Genomic DNA, 21,963 nt, shown 5'->3' with positions numbered 1-21,963 from the left:
TCGGGCGTCTGGTGGTGTCCATGGCTTGGTGTGGCTTGTTTCATCAAAGACGACCTCATCAACACTACAGCGATGGTTCACTCTGACACCTCAACTAGATTTATGTGGATCCAGATTAGCCACAGTGGTTTCCGTCTCAAAGACATCTTTATAGCAGTCTGTTATTTCACGTTGGCCACTTCTCCATAGGCCATACATAGTTTGGTGGATGGAGATCCCTCCTCTGATTTGTACGAGTGCATCTCCAAGTTTTTTAGCTTGGGTGACATCATCATTCTGGGTGACTTCAATGCACGGACTAGAGATCTTCAAACCCCTCTCCATGACCACGCTTTAGATTTGACTTGTACTCAGAAGACTAATCCTGCCAGTATGGGTTTCAACGCCACTCCCAGGACTACCTTAGCCCCTTTCATGTTATGGTCACCATCTCCTCCAGCTTTGTGAGTCTTTCGATCTGCTAATTCCCATATTTCCCAAAAATTGAGCTCTTAACCAACAAACAGACAACTCCACCCTTTATTCATGATTGAGTTTTTAACCCCTCCACTCTTTATGATATCCCTGGCCAGTAACCCATTCACCAACCTCCCCCCCCCCCCACTACCATCTTTTTACTCCCTTCATTGTTTACAAGGCCGTCAGATACATGAGATGCAACAGAGTCCCCGATGAAGAAGGATTTCAAGCAAAGCTTTTTAAGCTCAGCATTCCGATTTTGTGCTCCTTTCTTTCAGTGCCCTTCAATAGAGTGGTTTGTACTGGGTTCCCTTATTCATGGTCGAGACATGTGATTTATCCGATCTATAAGTTCAGGCTGGTTTCGGACCCCAACAACTACAGGACCATTGTGATTGGGCAATACTTTGCCAAGCTTTATGCTACAGTTTTGAATACTATTCTTTCCAGATAGCTTGACAGGAGACAATGTCACACTAGAGGGCAAGTCGGGGTCTGTACTGACTTCCAAACTATGGATCACATATTGACATTGTGAGCTATCATTAGGGAAGCTTAGCACCATGCTGTGAAAGTCTACTATTGTTTTGTAGACTTCTGTAAGGATTTTGACTCCGTTCCGTGGGAGGCCTTTTCCAAAGACTCAGAGACATTGGTATTTCTAATATTCTTCTAATAGCAATTATGAGACTTTGAGACAGTAGTTGGCAGATTTAGGACTCTTGAGGGTTTCTCCGATCCAATTATGACCACCATTGGGGTGAAGTAGGCCTGCCCTCTATCTCCCACTTTATTCGATATCTATATTGATGAGTTTGAGGCCTTCCTCAGTAAGGCTTCCTTTTTTGAGGATGGTTGCTATTGACACCAGGTTATGATCTTCATTCTCCTCTTTTCTGATGATGCGGTTCTTTTGACCTCCTCTCTGGAGGGGCTCCAAAGGCTTATTCATGGGTTGGCCTCTTTCTATGACCAACGTCAACTTACTGTGAACCTGAGCAAGGCTTGGGTTATGCTCTTCAACTATCTAAAGACCTCGCATCTTCACTTCAGCTTTCAAGGTCAGGCGATCGAGATTGTCTCTTCGTACACTTTCCTCAGGGTCAAGTTCTCTTGTCCTTGATTCAGCATGAGGCCCGTCCACTACCCAAGGTTGCCAAGGGAATGGGTTCCCTAGCCCTTCTGGAGAGATAGTGCTTCCGGCATCACTTTCAGGATACTGCATCCAAGTTATCTCTCTTGGACTCACTGGTCAAACCGACAGTTTTATACAACTCTGTGGTTTGGGGGCCTTCTCTTCTTGATTCTGATTGGGCCTCGACCGAGATTGGGCCTCGATCGAGCAGGTCCAAACCCTTCTCCTTTGTCGGATTATCAAATGTCACTAGTACACTCCACACAGTATTATTTTGGCCAAGTTCGGGGTTCACCCTTTCAGGCTCAATGTCATCTTTGATTTGATCTAGTTCCTTCACCACCTCAGGGGCTTTGCAGACTCTACAGACGGTCACCACAGATACTCCTACCTCGCAAACTATTCCTTCGTTGATATTGCCAACTCTGATTTTGTGACCAGGCCTCGTTGCTGGTATACCCAGGCACTACATTATTGAGCTCGATCGGGATTGACATTGATTATCTCTTGCTTTACCAGTTCTCCCTAGATGCCCCCGCCCATCTCCTCCCCTCACAACAAGAGTTGAATGGGCACATCAGACTCAATATTTATAGACAAAACATCACCACGACCTGGATTGACCCTCTGAGGGGACTATGCCCACAGATGACCTTCTACTTTGAGCACTTTCTTGAGACCCGTGATAGGATCATTGTGTGCCCCATCTACTTGAGCAAGCGATGGAGTCACGCCCTTTGTATTTCTCTAGGGCCTTTCATAGTCGGATTCTCACCAACTTCAGTGCCAAACAGATCACCACTTGACTTTGAACTTTGTCAGAGACTGAGACTGATCCATTTCATCTTCCAATGTCCTATATAATATTAGATCAAAGGCAGGTTCCACTGTTAATTCAAAAACTATAGATCCCTTTCGGCCTTTTTCAGTTATTTTGATCAAAGGTGTTCAATGCTTTACCTTCGAGAGATTTCATAGCTTCCTGACCAAACTTTACAGTTCATGTTTCCTCAAAACTAGGCCTTGAATCAGCTCATCACCGCCTTTTTCCCACCCATGTCCCCCTCCAGGGGCATGAAGTGGCCGCTTGCTACTCCCATCTCCGAATATACCAAATCTATCAGACCTCGTCGTCGATTCACTAGATAGCGGCACCTTATCTCCAATGTTACTTAGAGACTAACCCAAACCCCTGGTCACCTTGGGCCTTACCCTTCGATGCTGGATTTCTTTTTACCGAGAAAGGATTTCTAGTCCTTCTCTCGTCATCTGTTGTTCCCTTTATTTGCTTTGTTGTTTGCTCTTTTTTCAACATTGTTTGGTGCTTCTACTAGGTTTTTTTCTTCCCTGTTGTAATCTTCCAATCCCTTGGACCCTTTGTTGGTCTCTTGTTGGACATTAATATCATTATCTTATCTTACCTTACCTATATCTATTCCTACTAGTGGCTTTGCCCCTCATAGTAGTAGTAGCATTAACTTTCGTCCTAGAGTCACAAAATCTAGGTTGGACAATTTTTTTGTACCACGTACCACTCCTGGTGCACAACGCTCACTTGAGAGCATTAGTTAGAACAGGGAAGAAGATCAATTTGCAAGTTCTAGTATTTCTGCAACATTCCATTTATTGCAGCCAAGTAGTTCAAACTTCATTTTTGTTTCATTGTTTTCCTTTAAATTGAACTTTGGAAATGAAATTTTATAATTTTAACTTGATGTTGAAATTTGCTAATTTAAATATTTCTATATATTGGCAGGACTCCTTATTGGCAGGGCATGATCGATGTGTTTTCCATTTGTGGTGCAGGGTTTAAAGCTCCCATTAAAGCTGAGTTGTGTGTGCCCCCTCTTACTAGAAATGGTTGAGAAAATGAAACTTGTGCTTGAGGACCATAGAAAGGCTTGGAGCCAAAAGAATTGCACCATTATGACGGATGGAAAGATAGGAGGAATAGGACTCTTCTAAATTTTCTTGTTTCCTACGAAGGTGATTGATCATCCTCAATTTCTACTTCTAAAAGTGTAAAATTAAAAATTTAAATGTATTAATTGAATAATTAAAATTTTGATTTATTGATTGCTCAATGATAATTATTTTGTTTTGTTTTCACTTTCAGGATCCACCATGTTATTAAAGTCTATAGATACTTCCTCACATGTCAAAAATGTGGCATACTTATGTGAGGCTCTTGATTAATTGCATAACACTATGGGACATGTACGATGGAAATAAAGTTTCATTTTTATATATTCACATAAGGACATGTGAAGTTATAATGTAAAAGTGGGTTTTTAAACTTTGATTACATGTTCTCTCTTTTAAAAATCTACTTAAAATGCACATGAGGAGTCCATGTGATTAAATGTTAAACCATATGCGAAAGATGGCGATTTTGGGACCTATTACACATTTTAAGTAACTTGTAAATGCTCTCATAAAGTCTGTCCAAGGTTAGAAGTGGCATTTTTTAAATGCATTGCATGTTTTAGATTCTTCATGTATATTCCCTTTTAAACATGTAATATGTAATGAAAAACCTGTCAAAGAGGCAAAATGGAGATTTTGAAAGTATTGCATCTAGTTTTAATACACGTAAAGGCTCCATAAAAAAAACTCAGCAACTCTAGAAGGTATTAGATTGTTTTTTAATATGAAAAGTATATGCTTCTTTATGAAGTTAAACAATTGTAAATGTCATACATAAGATCGTTATTGGTATTATAAAGCAAGGGTGTATTTTTTAAAAGAAGGTCCTGTGCATAACTTATAAAATGACTTGTGATTCATTCTAAGTACCTGTCACTACATAAAGTAGCATTCAACATGTTTTTATATGTTTAAAGCCTGTTATGAAGACCAAGCGGCAATTTTGTGGGCTTTTACATATTATAAAGTTCATTAATATGTTTGCATGAGATGTAAGAGCATTTCTAAAGCCTTATTTTCTTCAAAAATGTCATTTCTAACAATGATTTGAGTGAAGTCGTTTGTTTAAAGCCTATCATTATTATTTTCAAGCGTTTTTATGCTTGTGACGCCTCATATAAAACCCATCTAGGGCCGAACACAATTGTTTTCTAGCAGACAATGATGTTTTGGAAGTTGTTGTCTCATTTCTAAAGCTCGTCTCGAGCAGAAATGGACTTTTAGAGTAAGAAGGTGGCATTCAAACTTGTAACAACAAGAGAGAAACCCATCCAAAAGCAAAAACGTTAAATTGGAGCTTGTAAACATCAAAACAAACTGTGTTTGCCTTCCTAAAACACCGTTTTACCAAACTAATGCATTCTCTGCAATTCATAAGTTTGAACAAGTCTTTGGCTTCCTATCTCTGTGCATTTTGGCTCGCATCAATTCCCATTTCTCATAAATTTGTAGAGGACTAAGTTTTGCCTTCATTACTAAGGGGATTGGGTCAATTTGTAAAGTCTATATAACTGCAATCTTGAGATCTTTTACGAAATCTGGAATCTCTTGGATTTAATACAGATTTTCATCGAAGGTTTTCAAAGATCATTTTCCTTGCATTTCTCAAGAGGAGGTATGTTTGTTTTGTAAATTTCTAGGGCTTCCTATTCAAGATTTTGTATATATTTATGGTTGTTCTTGTCAATGCAAATCTCTCATTTAGATTTGCATATTGATCTTTAATGAGATTCAAAGGGCAATCTGAGCATCTCCTTTCCCAACTCACTGCTTCTTCCTTAATGACTTAATGTTTTTGCTGGTACCCTCATCTTCAATGTCAGTATCCATATCATCACTCCCCTCTTCATACTCATCAAACGAAATAACAACTTTGGCTTATTTTTTGGTTACAAGGGTCCTAACATGCTTCATGGCCAAGCTACTCTTCTTTTGCTTCTTGTCCACTCCCTTCCCTTGCTTTCTCCTACTAGACCCAACATCCTCAGTATCAATTTCCATATCTTCATCCTCCTCAAAGTAGTCCTCATCAAAACCCACAACCTTCTTGGTATGCTTCTTACCTGAGGAAACTTTATTATTTTTCTTAGGGGACTTCACAGGAGCCTTCACAAGGGTCTTGGAGGCAAAACCCTTACCCTTTCTTTTTGGTGCCACCTCCTTATCCTCTGAGTACATACCCTCACTATAATCAGTATCAAAGAAACCCTAAGATTCCTCAAAAAATTCCACATCATCTTCCTCCACACACTTCACCTCAAAAAATTTCCCTCCAAAATGTGTTTTAATGTGCTCATAAATGAGCAACATTAGGCCATCATGGAAGGGAGGGTTGGTAAGAATTTTCTCCCTCAAACCATTAATATTGCCATTCATCGACAAGTAAAGATAAAACAGAATGGAAATCTTAACGTCGTGCCTAAAATGGTTCAGAATGGCAAAATGGTGCAGAATGGCAAAATGGTGCAAACAAACCCTTGAAAATCTCTCATCCAAAGTAACATACTAAACAATAGGACGTAGAACAAAATGCCAAAGCTCCTTGATAGAATTGGGCTGAAAATAGGTTTTACATTCTTGCTTAATGAGGGCCTCACTCTCACTCGACTCTTTGGGAAACTCCTCAATAGCGGTGTCCAAGAATTTACAGTTTCTATAGAATTTCCTACCCACGATTAGAATACCAATCACTTTGAAAATGAGCTTCTCAGTGATGGTGATATTCCTACCACCAACATTCAGCGTACCCTTGTTTCACTTCCTTAGGAATAGCTGAGTAGCTTGCGGATTTTCACCATGGAGTCTCTCCATGAAGGTAGTCAAGCCACCTCTCTCTAGAATCTCCCAAACCTTCGTGCCTCGTATGCATTTTTCACAATTTCGAGGTTTTTGTCTCCTGCGTTGATCACCCATGTTCTTATTTTGGTTCTTGCTAAATAGAGAGCTATAGCAGAAGCAGAGTAACAAGAATCGCCCAAAAATTGCGTGAATCAGCGATTCAGCGATCAAATTCATGTATGGCAAATTTTTTGGAGTCGAAAATCGCCATCGCCGATTTCATCGGGTGAATCGCTTGAATCGCCCAAATCGCCTAATAAAATCGCCAAGAAATCGCCCGCGACCAGTAAAGTATGGACTTATAAAATTTTAAAAAATCACTTGTTTTTTTTACTTTCTTTTTTACCTATTCTCTTTGATATAACCCTAAAGGGCCTTCTATTTGTTTAACATGAGTAGAAGAGAGGAAAAGTGAGAGAGAAGAAGAGAAAAGAAAAGCCATAGGTTTCTAACCGGCAAGAAGGAAGAGCACAAAAGAGATCAGCAATCCATTTGGGGAGGCCATCAATTGCATTGGGAGCATTAAGGAGCCAATCTCAACACTCCTCAACTCATTTGCAAGAGGTAAGTGCTCATTTTTTTTTGCATGTTAGTGTATTATGCATTTTTTGTTAAATTTTTAGTGTATTATGCATTTTTTGTTAATTTTTTATAGTTTTCAAAATTTTTAGTTTAGATCTTGAATGTTTTATTTTTACTAAGTTGCAAACTAGGGTTTTTTCTTTTGTAGCTTTTATTAGCTTCACACTTTGATATTTTACATTAAAAAAATTATTGCAGCAGCCTTTGCTTTCATTTTTCGCAAATTCACAATGGGTAGAAAAGATGAATGTTGGAAATATAACGAAGAGTTTCCTAGAAGAACCAAATATCAAACAAAATGTATTTTTTGTAAAGAAAAAATAACTTCTAGGGTATTTATAGATTGAAATACCACATTGCTGCTATACCCGGACACGATGTTACAATTTGTACTCACCAAACTCCTGAGGCAAAACGCACTTGCTTAATGGCATTAGAAAAAATTGAAAAAGACAAAGCCAATAGGAAAATGCAACTTAAAGGGTTAAGGGGTATTGGCTCCCATGTTCCCGCATCTGCAGCTGCATCCACATCTGAATTTGCATCAGCTTTTGCATCCGTAGGTTGTGTTGGAGAGGGTTCTTCTAGGCCTCATTTTTATCCTAGTTCTTCTGCTCGTGCTAGTGCTCGTGCTAGTGCTAGTCGGTCACATACTGAGACAGAGTCCCACACCAACCTATTGCAGCCTAGAGTGCGGAAAAACAAAATGGATAGTTACTTTGTGCCCCGCACTACTCCTAGTTCCCAACCCACGCTTGAGGGCATGGGTTTGAACAAGGAGATTCATGATGCTGCCAAAAAGGAGACATGCAAATTTTGGTACTTTTGCAACATTCCATTTATTGCAGCCAAGTAATTGATTCTTTTTTCTTTGTTTTCTTTAAAGTTAAAATTAAAAGTAAAAGTAAAACTTTAATTATATCTACTTGTTTTATAATTTGAGTCTTTGACATCTAAATTTTTATTTGTGACAGGGCTCCTTATTGGCAGAACATGATAGATGCGGTTGCTATTTGTGGTCCAGGGTTTAAAGCCCCAACTGAGGCTGAGTTGAGCAGATACCTCTTGGATGAGATGGTAGAGGACACGAGGGCTGAGCTTGAGGAGAACCGAAAAGAGTGGATTACAAAGGGTTGCACCATCATGACTGATGGTTGGACAGATAGGAGGAATAGAACACTCCTCAATTTTCTTGTATCCTGTGGAGGTGATTGATCATTCTACTTTCCTACATACATAATTGTAAATTTTGATTTGTTGAATGCTAATTTGTTGATGATCCATTTAATATTCTAATTTGTTGTTTTGTTACTTCTAGGATATACCATGTTCATCAAATCCATCAATGCTTCCGCACATGTAAAAAATGCCACATACTTATGTGAGGCTATTGAAGAAGTCATAGCAGAGGTGGGAGAACAAAATGTGATCCAAGTGGTGACGGATAATTAACTTTTAACTTTTCAAGTTTTGAAAATAAATTTATTTGAATTTTGAAATTTGAATTTCTAATTGACTTAAAATTGTTGTAGGTAAACTTTTGATAGAGAGGCAACCCACCATATTTTGGTCCCCTTGTGCGGCACACTGCATTGACCTCATGTTGGAGGAAATTGGCAAACTTGAGTTTGTCAAGTCATGTGTGGAAAGGGCAAAAAACATATGCAAATTCATTTATAATCATTCATTTGTCCTTAGCACAATGAGGAAGTACACAGAAGGCAAGGAGTTAGCTCGTCCAGGTATCACGAGGTTTGCCTCGAATTTCATCACCCTGCAATCCTTGTTGACATCAACGGATGAATTGAGGAGCATGTTTGTTGGGCGGGACTGGGTTTCCTCTTCCTATGCTACGACCACTGCAGGGATAGATGTGGCGGATTGCATATTTGATGAGGATGGTTTTTGGAAACCCGCTAGAGAAATCCTGAAGGTAAATTTATTGCAATTTAACATTTAGTATTTTACTTTTACTTTAAGTTATATTATTTTATATTTAAGTTTTCGCTCAAATTTTTTGTTTTACTTTATATGTAGGTCACTGAGCCCCTTGTAGCTTTGCTACGAACTGCTGATGGGGAGAAGCCCTCTATGGGCTACATTTATGAGGGCATGGATAGGGCCAAGGAGGCCATCAGAGCCCAATATGCAGGAGTGCAAGAGAGGTATGGCCCTATTTGGGACATCATCGATAGGAGATGGCAGAATCAACTCCATCGACCCATCCATGCAGCAGCTTTCTGAATTCGGCATTTCGTTTCCATCCTGAGTTCAAGGCGGATGCGGAGGTTCTCACTGGCTTATACACAGTGATTCAGAGGTTGAGTAGCGATGAAGATAGCGCTACTGCGATTGTTGAGCTAGACCAATTCAACAATAAAGAGGGGCCACTTTTCTCTAGCAGGATGGCCATAAATGCTCAGACAACACTACAGCCAGGTAAAAATTAAATAATATATTCAATGTTCATGAATCTAGATTCTAAACTTAAAGTTGATTATGTAATTTTAGAGTTAACTTGTAATTTGTAAATGAGACTAATTGTTTCTATTTTCCCTTATTGCAGATAGATGGTGGCAAATGTTTGGGGCCACAACCCCAAAACTTCAAAAAATTGCCATCCGTATTCTGAGTCAGCCAAGCAGCGCTTCTAGATGTGAGCGCAGTTGGTCCATGTTCGAGCACATCCATTCGAAGAGAAGAAACAGGTTGACAGTGCAGAAGTTGAATGATATTGTCTTTGTTCATTACAACCTCCATCTTAGGATCAAACAGATTTTGGGCACTAACTCCTCTCTGATCATTCTGGAGGAGATTGATCCAGAATCAAAGCGGCTCACAGAGGTTGTGGATCCAGTCTTCACTGAGGAAGACCGTGCGTGGGTTGACCAGGTGGATATAGAGGCTGAGGCAGCTAGAGCACATTGTTCAAGCATTGGTAGACGCACACGTGCACGCACAGGCCCTCGCGACGTTCGTGAGCCCATCTTACATGCGGGAGATATGGCTCGACAGTCCTCTAGGACCTACATTAGACGCCTTGCTACTAGGTAGACTGGATACTCAGAGGTTGAGGCTGAGGCTGCAGCCGAGCTTCAGGATGATGTTGAGGATGATGATGATGACTATGAGTCTGAGGCTTGAGCTGGAGCCTTGTTTTTATATTTTGTTTACAGATATTGATACTGAATCATTGATAGACATATGTTTCAAACTTTCATGGATCTTCATCTTAGATTCTTACATACATTTATGATTTGATGTCTTATGGATCATCTTACATACATTCTATGATCTAAATCATTATGATCATTTGATTTCTAGTTACTTCAGCTAGCCTACAATTTACATTTTAGATAACATAGTTACGTATGTGATGGATTTTATGTTCCATGTTTATGTATGTTAAGTTTTAACTTCTATTTGATAATGTTATAGTGTGTTTAAGTTATATTCAATAAAGGGTGAATGAAATAAGTTTTAAATTGTTAAAATCTTTAAATTTAAAGGGTTCTTTCAAATTTGCCGATTCATCACCGATTCATTGCAGATTCACGATTCGATTCGGCCTTGCCGATTCCGATCCGATTCTGATTCTTGTTACTTTGAGCAGAAGACATTCACACTAACATGTAGAAACCAGCTAGTTATGTTACTACAGGTAAAATTTTAAGTTTCTAATTTTTTATTTTAGTTTTTAAAATTTTCTTAATACATCTAAATTTTTACCAATTAATTAAGTGTTGCAGAATTTTGATGGAGAGGCACCCAAAAATCTTTTGGACTCTATGTGTAGCCCATTGCCTTGACCTCATGTTAGAGGATATTGGCAAGCTTGAATGGGTCAAATCATGTGTTGATAAAGCCAAAAATATTTGCAATTTCACCTATAATCATGCATTGGTCCTCAACAATATGAGGGATTACACAGAGCAAAAGGAGTTGGCTTGTCCTAGTATCACAAGATTTGCTTCAAATTTTATCACACTAAAATCCTTGTTAAATTCAAAGTTATCTTTGAGGTGCAAGTTTATTGGTCCAAAGTGGACTTCCTCGTCCTATGCTACCACCCCTGCAGGGATAGATGTGGTGAAATGCATTTTTGATGAAGGTTTTTGAACCCCTTCTCAAGAGATTGTGGAGGTAATTTAAAATTTCTAAATTTCTAAATTATATGTGTATTTTTGTTTTGTTTCTATTATGGAACTTTGCAGATTTTCGTATTTTAATGACCATCCACTCAATTTTTTTTTGTTTAACTATTTTGTAGGTCATTGAGCCCCTCGTAGTCCTACGAATTGTTGACAAAGAGAAGCCCGCTATGGGCTACGTATATGAGGGCATGGATAAGACTAAGGAGGCCATTAGAGCCAAATATGCATGAGTTGAGGACAAGTATGGCCCCATTTGGCAGATAATTGATAGGAAATGGCAAAATCAGCTTCATACACTCATCCATCCAGCAACCTGTTACCTCAATCCGGCATTCCATTTCCATGATGATTTCAAGGCGGCTGTGGAGGTTCTTAGTGGCCTATATACTGTGACAGGAAAGATGGCTACTAATGTCACAAATGCATTGCTTGAGATGGATGCCTATAGTAATTCATTAGGGCCCATTTTTGAAAGCCAAATGTGCAAAGGGGGTCGTACAAAGTTGCAGCCAAGTAAAAATCGCAGCTTATGCATTTTAATTTTATTATCTAGGTTGTAGCTTCAAAGGTGGAAATGAGACTAATATTTTTTTTCTTTTCCTTTTTTCAGATAGATGGTGGCAAATGTTTGGGCCTTCAGCCAAAAACCTTCAAAACATCGCCATCTACATATTGATCCAACCATGTAACGCTTTTGAATGTGAGCGCAACTAGAGCATGTTCGAGCACATCCGCTCGAAGAGGTGTAACAAGTTGTCTATGGAGAGGATGAATAATCTAGTCTTTGTGCATTAAAACATGTGCCTTAGGACCAGAGAGATTTTGGATAGTGACACCTCTCTAATTACTCTACAGGAGGTTGATCAAAAGTCTAAGTGGGTTACTAAGGCTACTGATCCTATTTTCGATGTTGAGGACCTAGAGTGGATTGACCAACTAGATAGAGAGGCCGAGGCCATGGCTATGGCAGAGGAGTAGAGAGCTACGGTTGATCCTAGTGGCACCTCATAGGCAGAGACTATGGCTTACCAATCATCCAGGATCTACCTTAGACGCCTTACTAGGAGGTATAATATAGATTACTTTGAGGCGGAGGTTGATGTTTTGATTACGTAAAAACAGGTTTTAAAGGACCTGAAACCTTTAACAAAGTATCAAAGAAATAAGAACATAAAAGTTCAGAGAACATAAGGCCTTAGAGAACATACAGAAAAAGCCAAAAAACAAGAGGTCAGAGTATAGCTATGCACTAAAAGACAGCAAAAGTAAAGCAAAAAGACAGCCCCCAAACAGCAACACGGTCTTCAACAGATCTACAGCTTGGTCTGCTAGTATGTTCATATTTGAGGCGGAGGTTGATGTTACAACCCAAATTTTTGCCTAATTTAAAAACATTCTTATAGTTGTTGAGATTCATGTGAAGTCAATTGACTAGTAAATTTTGTTAAATGTTATGATCATGTGAAATGGAAGTATGGTTATTCGCTATAATTTCATGTGAAGATGACATTTTAGTTAATTGTTATCATATTATTTGAAGATGATTATTTGTTATCTTGGATTTATGGTAATATGTTATTGCTCTAGAAAATATTTTCCTTGCAGGAGCGCAATGAAGGGGGGAAGCATTGCCAAAGAGGGAGTTAGGATGGGGAACCAATCCGCTGACGAGCCAACGGGTAAGAAATTTTGACTACCTTGACTAAGGATAGATGACTATGCAAGAAAGAGTATACTTTGGATGACCATGAGCTCACTAAGCATTAACAAATTTGTTGCCCTAATAATTTGAGAGCCTTTTGTTGTGTAAAGCATGTCGTATTATAACGACAACATAATACCTATATATACTTATACATGTACATACATATATATGTATATCTATGTAAATCAATTAAGATGTATACGTCTAATTAAATTGAATGTATACATAAAATACGTGTGTTTAGGATTTACGCATGTATATATGTATGTGTACATACACATATGAGCACAAGATGATGTCCTTGTATTAAAACATTAAGCGGATAGAGCTGTTATTATTTTTCCACCTTGGTTGTGGATTAATATTATTTCATGAGCGGCCATATTTCTTATTTCTTCATTGGGCCTTGCAACCTCCGATGGCCCTTTTCATTTTAAAAAGATTGCTGCCAAGTATTGTTGATGACCCCTTGTTTTCTTTATAACTCTCGTGCCACCTTCCATCTTACTCTTGCTTGTAACCAAGCATGCAAGGGAGCACATCATATACACGATGGTCTTGTTTCATCTTGAACAAACTACCTTACATTTTTTTTTCTTAAGTCACCTATTTTCTTTATAATCGTGTTTTCTCCATACAACTGCTTAGCTCTGCATTTTCTCACCCCGAAAGATCTTTGTCTCACAATCACAATTGTATACAACCAGTTTACAACATAGTCTATCTCTGCAAGGAATCGCTATCTACAACAATGTATATCTTGTGAGTGAAATATGCAAACTGTGTCATGAGCCAAGTTGGAGCTCCACAAGTATATGATTCCTGTCCTACATACTCTCTACAAGTGCTAAAAGCCAGACACCACAACATTCCTCTACCATAAGGAGGGAATACTTACTCAGGTCATGGATTTTTACTTCTAATACTTTGTTTCTCTCAATTCGATACATGAGGTTTTCAATTTTCAGTTGGAAAAGGAGAGTGATAATAACACAGAAAGAGTCTTAACTCTGTAATGAATCTATTTTCTTATTCATGATTACTTGAGTTCAAATATAAGAATTAAGGAATATTTTTCTTTTGAGATCTTTATCAGAATTTTTTTTAAAGGAATTCCTTTCCATGCAAGTTTATGCCATGGCATCTTGCACATGCCTCTGAGATAAGCAACACCACTCTCAGGAAGAGCTAGCAAGTAATTTTTACAAAGCAATATACAAGTTTTTCTATGCCACAAGCCAGGTTGGGTTGTATATAAATGGTTGTGATTATATAGAGTGCAAAAAAGGTCACCCTGGGAACTCATCAAGGATAACCAGTAAGGTTGAGATGAAGGGAGTGAAATGATAATCAATAAATAGTAGGCTAATCTTGCAAGAAAAGGAGAATGAAATCGGTACCTAATAAAAATAATGAGTCTAAGCAAATCAAATAACTAAGTCATCTCATGGTAGTTCAAAGTTTAGATCTTGTTTGTGAAGTCGAGTAGTGGGAGATCGGGTACATAATGCCCACACAAATCCTTTCCCAAGATAGGTTAGTGGCATGCTTGCTACTATGATCACTAGAGGTTAGAATGCTAACACTTGGTAGATAGGTTGATGGAAGGTATCCATAGCCTAGCTAATTGGAAGATTAAACCCATGGCAATGCTTCTCCCCTCTTCCAAATGTCGAGGCTTGCACAACACAAGGACATAATCTACATACATATCGGGTATTTTATTTTATGTTTCCACATTTTCAATTTGATGCATGTTGGATCGGTAATGTAGTTAGATCAGATACTCCTTTCAATGTTTTTAGAAATTAGTTTTTCCTTCCAATGTATTAGAAATCAGTTAAATTGGTTGATCTTTCAATTGAATATGTAATGTAATTATATGCATAAGATATGCTTATTAGATGGTAGTTATAACTGTCTTTCATGTGACTCGGAAAAGAAATGTTATTTTCCTTTAGTTAAATCAATAGATTTGGGATATGTACATCTAGCAGGTTACCATTAAATTTGTTAAATCCATTCAAGTGAATATGTAAAGTAGTTGTTCTAACTTCCCCTCATTCAAGTGAATATGAATACGAATGTATCTTTTATTTACTTTTTAATTGTTTAATTAGCGATTGGAAAATAGCATGTTATAGTTGAGGATGAGAAGCCATAGCTACAGACTTGTTTGTGTTTACAAATGTTTGGAACATTTGATGGTGACTATTGATGTAATGGATTTCATGGATTTAATATATATTTTGATTTGAAAATATTTAGAATTTAGAATTTTATATATCTATGTTTGTTATTTCCTTCAACTATAATTTACCTTTGTACTTATGTAATCGATGTATGTTTATGTATGTGATCAAATTACCTTCTATTTCATGATGTTACTGTGTCTTAAAGCTTTATTCAATAATGGGTGCATGAAATGTTCTTTAAATCCTGAAAAATCTATAAATTTCAAGGGTTTTGTCACTTTGCTAAGTCACTATCGAGTCACAAAAAAGTCCAAGTTGGTTCATGAGTTGAGTTACCCTCCCTGAGTCAAAGTCGGGTCCGAGTCTAGGAACTTCGAGATATATACATATTCACCCCATTTATTTGATCCAAACTTGCTGTTTGCACACATGCATTGCCTCTCCTAATGCCCGTTTTTGAACTTTTCTCCCTTTCAAAGAGCTGATTTTGCCCAAAATCCATTGTCCAGTGCTGCTTAAAAAACTCTCCAAACCATTTTCCTACTTTCATACATTTGGATCCATGCCACTTGTGTCCTAAATCAGCCTTCTATGGAGCAAGTTTTCTTTTCATGAGGTCACAAACATGACAAAAGAAAAATCTTTAGAGAGGTGGATGACAAAAAAGCAGACTGCATCAAGTATGTCAACAAGAATTGGTTGATACACAAAAGACCAAATCTCATAAGGTGGCCTAAGACCATTCATATGTCAGATTTCCGTGAGCAGATTAATGACTTAATCACTCTACTCATCAAGATTGGGGGTCTCAAAGAATCTAAAACTTTGAGCCATGGATGTATAAGTTCATTTCCTTGATTGTGAGATCAAAACAAAAGGTCTAACGAAATAGTGATTCATCGCCATATCGTTCTTAAGGGTTACCAAAGATTCAAGGCTTGCACAAAATAATGATAAGGGAAGAGAACATTGTCATTCACAGAGCTTTGAATAGAGTGTTCACAGCCCCACTCGACATGTGGAAGATAATTTTGTCACTTTGGTGGGCCCAAGCTTGAAGATGTAAGTAATGAGAGTTATTTGCTATTTTGCAAAGACTTATATCCCAATAATTATATGGTTCTACAAATCTGCGACCATGGCATATGAATGATAATAGGGTGGGCCCCATTAAGTTCACCATTGCACAGTATTTTAAACATTTCTATTAAAAAGTAGTTTTGACTTTGCACTAATTGCAGTTGCATGTCGTGAATTCACATAAAGCTCATGACATAGGAAATACTATGGTTGTGAAATAGCGCTTATCACTTTTGCAAGCATTAAAAAATAGCTTAATTTGTAGCACTGTGAACTGGAGATATTGGTAGGGTAATGCTTTGCTAGTCATCTATACTCGTATCTTTAGGAGCCGATGGAGTATTCATTTGGTTGTATGAAATTAATAAGATTGGATTAGATTTAAGCTGTCCTCTTATTGTATTCAAATGTTGTTGGTTTTTTTATAATGTTCATCTGCTGGTTTATCTGAGTTTTTGCATATTAATTCAACTTACGCTAAAAGGCTTTAACTCAAAGTCTCTTTATTTTTATACATGTAAACAGTTGTGTGTATGTATGTATGTATGTATGTATACCCTGAAGGTATACCCTCAAGGTATATATACAGATATGTATGCAGACTAAACTTTTAGCTGAGTTCTATACTTTTCAATTGATATATGCTAAATTCATATTTTGGTTGGTGTGGAATTATTCTTAAGCAGATGACTAGCTTGATAAGTTGTAAGAACATCTATGTTGAGCAAAGGTGGTATTTGTTTTCAGTTTGGCAAGCATTGTAGTATTGTGTTCTTCTATTTGAGAAATTTCTTGGATGATGCTAACAAGATAATTTCCTTTAGGACCGGTATGCAACATTTGTGCTAACAATGATGGCAAGTTTGTGGAAGGTGTGCCTTATGCAGTAAGAGGATTGCCTTTTAGTGGACAACATATAAGAGAGTTATGGAAAGGAATCAAAAAGAAATAACTGTACAGAGACTGACTCTCATGGGGCAAGACCGGAGGTTTTCTCTGCCTGACTCTTTCCTATTGGTGCCTCTAGTGACTTGGGATGTATATAGGTTAAATCTTAATAAAAATTACTTGGCTGCGGCCTTTTACCTATTATAAACAACAACAGCAACAACAACAACAAAAAACTAAACCTTTACCAATCCTTGCAAGCAGACCCTTTCTCGATTAGAATAACCAAGCACGTGGCCCCTATTTAAATACGCATTCTGCTACTAAATTATAATAAGATTTTCTGAAATAAATTGTCAAGCGCTATAAAGATACTAAAATAATACTTACCACTTGCCTATGATCCTAAGAATTTATAGATACCAGTGCTGGCATTTTTGTTGCAACGAATTCCAAAAGAGAATGCCACCTATGTTATGTCTAAACAACTTGTACAAGTAGCAGAACAAACTTGTCAAGTTGAACCCTAGCAGTTCACTTTGTTGATATCAAACAAATTCTCTAAAAACCATTTGGATTGTTGAGAAACAAGCATAACCTTCTTGGAACATTCTGTGCCCATTTGAAAAATTGTTTTGATGAGTAGAATTCAGACCTTGCACAACATATACTCAACAAAAATGTTCACCTAGTACAACAAGTTGAATCTGTACAGATCAGCAGATTTGTTGTGAGATATTTATTGTCTTGCAGCATAAGAATCACCTTGCACATCAAAAAATAATGTCATGCACAACCATATGCTAAAAACTTATGGAAAAACTCACTTGTAAATGTATGACAAAACTCCTGGGCTCAATTGCCTAGAAACTGACCAGCGAGGTTTTCAATGAGTTCTCAAAAAGTTATTTGCCCAGAAATTTGCCAAAACCATCCAATTACATGGGAAAAAATTGGTCACTCAAGCATAAGGACAATAAATGGCCAAGAAGCATCAAAACCCATCAATTTTCATAATTTCTTCTTTTGGCTCTCACTTCACACATTGGCAGCATTAAATTAAAAAAATTAGTGATTTTAATGGGTTCTGCATGAGCTTGAACTGATTTGATAAGCTTTTTGACAGCATTTGAAAAATACGTAACAATCTCGTGTTTATATTTTATAAATAAAAAATAAAAAAATTTCTCACTGAAATATCCCAAACAGGTATTGACCCAATTTTTCTTTCTCCAGATAATGTTCAAAACATAAGCATATGAAGTTGCATTATAAAACCAGTAATATGAACCCTAGGAAATACCCCCAATAGATATTTACCCGGTTGTTTCCTCAAAACTGATATTCAGAATTTAAACCATAGGCGGATGTATTACAAAACAGCAATAGAAACTAGTAGATTCTCCAATAGATATAAACCCATTCTTTTCAAAAATAATATACAAGAATTCGAGCATATGAAAATGCATTACAAACCAACAATACAAAACCAGTAAACTCTCATAATATTCCTCAAAATCATGTTATTGCATTATACAACAGCAATACAATAACCAGCATTCAGAATCCAATCTTAAACACAATTTTACAGCCAGATTGGACACTAAGAGAAGAACCTGCAAGTGCATACGAGACACCTGAAGTGATGTCTCCACGGACAATGGGTTTGCGTCCACTGTCTGCCAGTATGAGGGGCTACATCCTCACACTGACTAAAAGCTGAAGCTTTCTTGAATAACTCTCGCAAGAGAGAATTGAAATCTGAATTCATAAATCAAGCATGCCAAATGAAAAAGTCTCTTCTCCTTTTATCCTCACAGTTGTGACTCTTCGACTCGCCTCCTAGATTTTCGTGTTATCTCTCCTTGTCCTTTTTAGCCCACTTTATAATATTAAATTGACCTTTTATATTTTGAGTCCACACTCTCCAAGTCAATTTTAATATTATGTATAATATGTCTTTAGCTTTTCTAATGTCCCAAAAAGGGGACATTACAAATCTCCCCTCCTTGAAATTGCTTGTCCTCAAGCACTTAGTACCAAGATCCCATACGAATCTGCACGTAGCTTTGCAGCCCAATCTGAAAACAAATCTGGCCACACTGCGAAGCAAGGTGTCACTCTGCAACCCCTCCATCAAACGGATCCCTGGATCCCACATAAATCTATGAAATATCGCTACACCTATAGACTATACAACTCTGATTATCCTCGCATCCAGTCTCAAACTGAGTAAAACTATAACAAAATCCTCAATAAGCCATAGATACATATTGTCAACACCTGGGTCCCAAAACCTATTTCCATGACCATCTGATATGATGAGGTAGAAATATATCAAGGGGCTATGTATAACCCAGTAGATGGTGACGACCCATCCTAAATAGATGATGTAAGAAAAGAGCTGCTCAAAAGCCAAAAGTAATACCACAGGCACATCAAAAACCATACTGTCGTCATAGGTTTGGAGAACCCCTAAGTACATAGGTGTTATGAGTAAGAATGAAGCTGTAAAGCCATTCGCTATGACTGGGACATAACTTTCATCCATACTCAACCAAGATATATTCAAAGGTTAATGTAGGAAATCCTTCCAACTCCTATAAGGGTTAAAATCAAGAGCCATATTTGGACTGATCCAATGACAAGCAACAATAGTCAATTCACCACTCTCATCCTATGACCAACATTCACTGCTAGGACTTGTACCAGGATCCAATATTCTAAAATCAAAATCTTCTTCTTCATGGCAATCAAAAGGAGTTTCCTCATTTATCGCAAAAAGGGGATTATAAGAAGTGCAATCAGCATCTACTTCAAACAAAGGGTTGTCTACAAGCTGAATGTGATCTGAAGTTTTGGTACTTGATCATTTGGGGCAGTTATCCAAGCCATACGTCTACTGAATGCTATCAAGTTCATTAATTACTTCTTTAAAAAACTCCTACCTCACTTTAACCTCATGTTCCAAAGAGTGATTTGTGATCCTAATCTGATTTTTTACTTCCTGAAGAGAAATCCAAGCATCATCTAATGCCTCATGAGTATACTTAAGCTCTCTATCGAGCTCCATAATCTCATTCCTTCTTTTATTCGATTGATCAATATGTATTTCAGCAACCTTAAGAATATAATCCATGTCGGACAGCAAACATAAATAATCTTATTTCATAGTTTCAACTGTTGTTTTGATCACCTGCAAATCAGCAACAATCCAATCTCCTCCCACTCCCTTTTGAGCCTTCATGTAGAGATCCTCAACCATCTTGTGAGTGCTGTCATAACGTATCAAAGACGCCACAACCATGTCTTTACTAACCCTCAGCTGGTTCTATAAGGTATGCATTTCATTGTTGTCATGTTGAAGCGGTTCATCGTCTTGCAGTGTCACCTTGCATTATTCCTCTGAATTCATGTCATGGGCATAAGAGATATGTGGTTCATCGCGCCTCTCAAAGTCATAGGTCTTTTTTTTCCCGTTCTCTTGATTTGCATGCAAAGACCAAAGTGTTGTCATGTTATCGTTTGTATATAAAGGGTCATCATACAAAGATCCCAACCTGTTATTACCTCGTGTGCAACCAACCTCATCAACCTACTTGCCAAAACTAACCTCCAATTCACCAATGTAGAAACTTGCACCCTATGTAACATCTTCTACATGATCCCGAGAAGGCTACAAATCAATAGTAGTTGACTACTCTTCTTTTTCAAGACCCTCTATTAAATGACTTGGATCTACTAGAAATTCTTCATATACATTTTTGCACTGGTCTTTCGCAAGGAGATCCCGAACCACTTCCTAGTACTTCATTTTTGCCATATCACTCTTATTTTGCTACTCTAGATGAAAATCCATGTAATCACTGAACGATAAGTCATTCTGAACTCGGGTAGGAAGTTTTTTATACTCTTTATAAATGTCAAGTATTTCTACTCTTATATTGGATTCAAAATTCTAGGCTAACTGTGCTTGTAGCTTCATAGTACCTTTCCTGATTTTATCCATACCCTCTATTTTCCAAATTATCAAGATGGATGCTCTTTCAATAAAGAAGAAAATTGTTGTGCAGAGACCTTTAACAATGTTGTTGTAGCATTTTGGAGAATGCTTTACCAAAGGATGGCCTGAGTGTTTGGGCCAAGTTTGCCTACTGCCTTGAATTATTGTTAATCAATTTCCTAAACTGATTTCGAGAGTATTAACTTGGATTCCTGAGCTGTTGCCGCCTATCATACTCGTAGCTTCCTCATGCTTAGTACAGCTATGAGCTTTGGTGTAAGCTCCCTTGTAGTGTTCTTCTTTTGAATACAAAGTCTAAATTGATTCCAATATTCGGATGAGGCCCTCTTTTTCGCCTAGAGCTTTCTTAATGCCTCCAAATCATTGTTCACAATTTTTGCATGCTTTACCATAACACCTTCCCTTTAATACCAACTCATTATCTTATGCGGGAGTTTTCATTCATTTAATAAGCTGGAGTTGTGTCTTCAAATATCTGTATTCCAAGGGTCTATTTGATTGCTTAATTCATCGTATCAACACTTCGCACCAAACATGAAAATCTCACTTGGTCAAATAATAGCAGAAATTGCAATAACCTGTAAGCAACAAGGAAAATCTATGTAGCCTATATATTTATCAATCTTTTGTCGTAATTTCTTGAGGCTTTGACTCAAAACAATAGAAATTCTCCCAAGCCTTTCTCTGCATATCCTTATTTAGAGAAAGGACAGACAACAATCTTATAATTATGTTTTGCTCGTACAAACCAAATAGCCATATTTTTCTCTACGTGTTGCTTCATCTATAAAGGCAATATCTATATTAAACATGCACATTATAGGCTTGTGATCACTATCTGTAATGTCCTCACATGCATTGTACCATTCAATAGAAGATACCATGGGACATGATAGTTTAAATTTAGTTGATTTCTGACTTTGGCCATCACAAAACAATATTCTATCACACCAAACAGGGACTCTTCTCACTGGAAT

General features: G+C 37.5%; 2 protein-coding genes across 9 annotated transcripts in view; one reads left to right on the top strand and one right to left on the bottom strand.

Annotated features, from left to right (window-relative positions):
- RRF (ribosome recycling factor, chloroplast precursor) overlaps positions 1 to 21,963 on the bottom strand; it is a 135,606-nt gene that overhangs the window by 49,244 nt on the left and 64,399 nt on the right. The window lies entirely within an intron of this gene.
- On the top strand, positions 8,754 to 9,184 carry LOC149562361 (uncharacterized). The gene is made up of 2 exons (XM_089824179.1): positions 8,754 to 8,873; positions 8,978 to 9,184. Exons 1-2 carry the CDS (start codon positions 8,754 to 8,756, stop codon positions 9,182 to 9,184), a joined length of 327 nt encoding a protein of 108 aa, XP_089680305.1.

The sequence above is a fragment of the Cupressus sempervirens genome, chromosome 4 (genome assembly GCF_028749045.1).
Source record: "Cupressus sempervirens isolate cs-2001-9-10 chromosome 4, ASM2874904v1, whole genome shotgun sequence".
Taxonomy (NCBI): Eukaryota; Viridiplantae; Streptophyta; class Pinopsida; order Cupressales; family Cupressaceae; genus Cupressus; species Cupressus sempervirens.
Note: the sequence above shows the minus strand (reverse complement) of the source record. Positions and strands in the feature narration are given on the sequence as shown.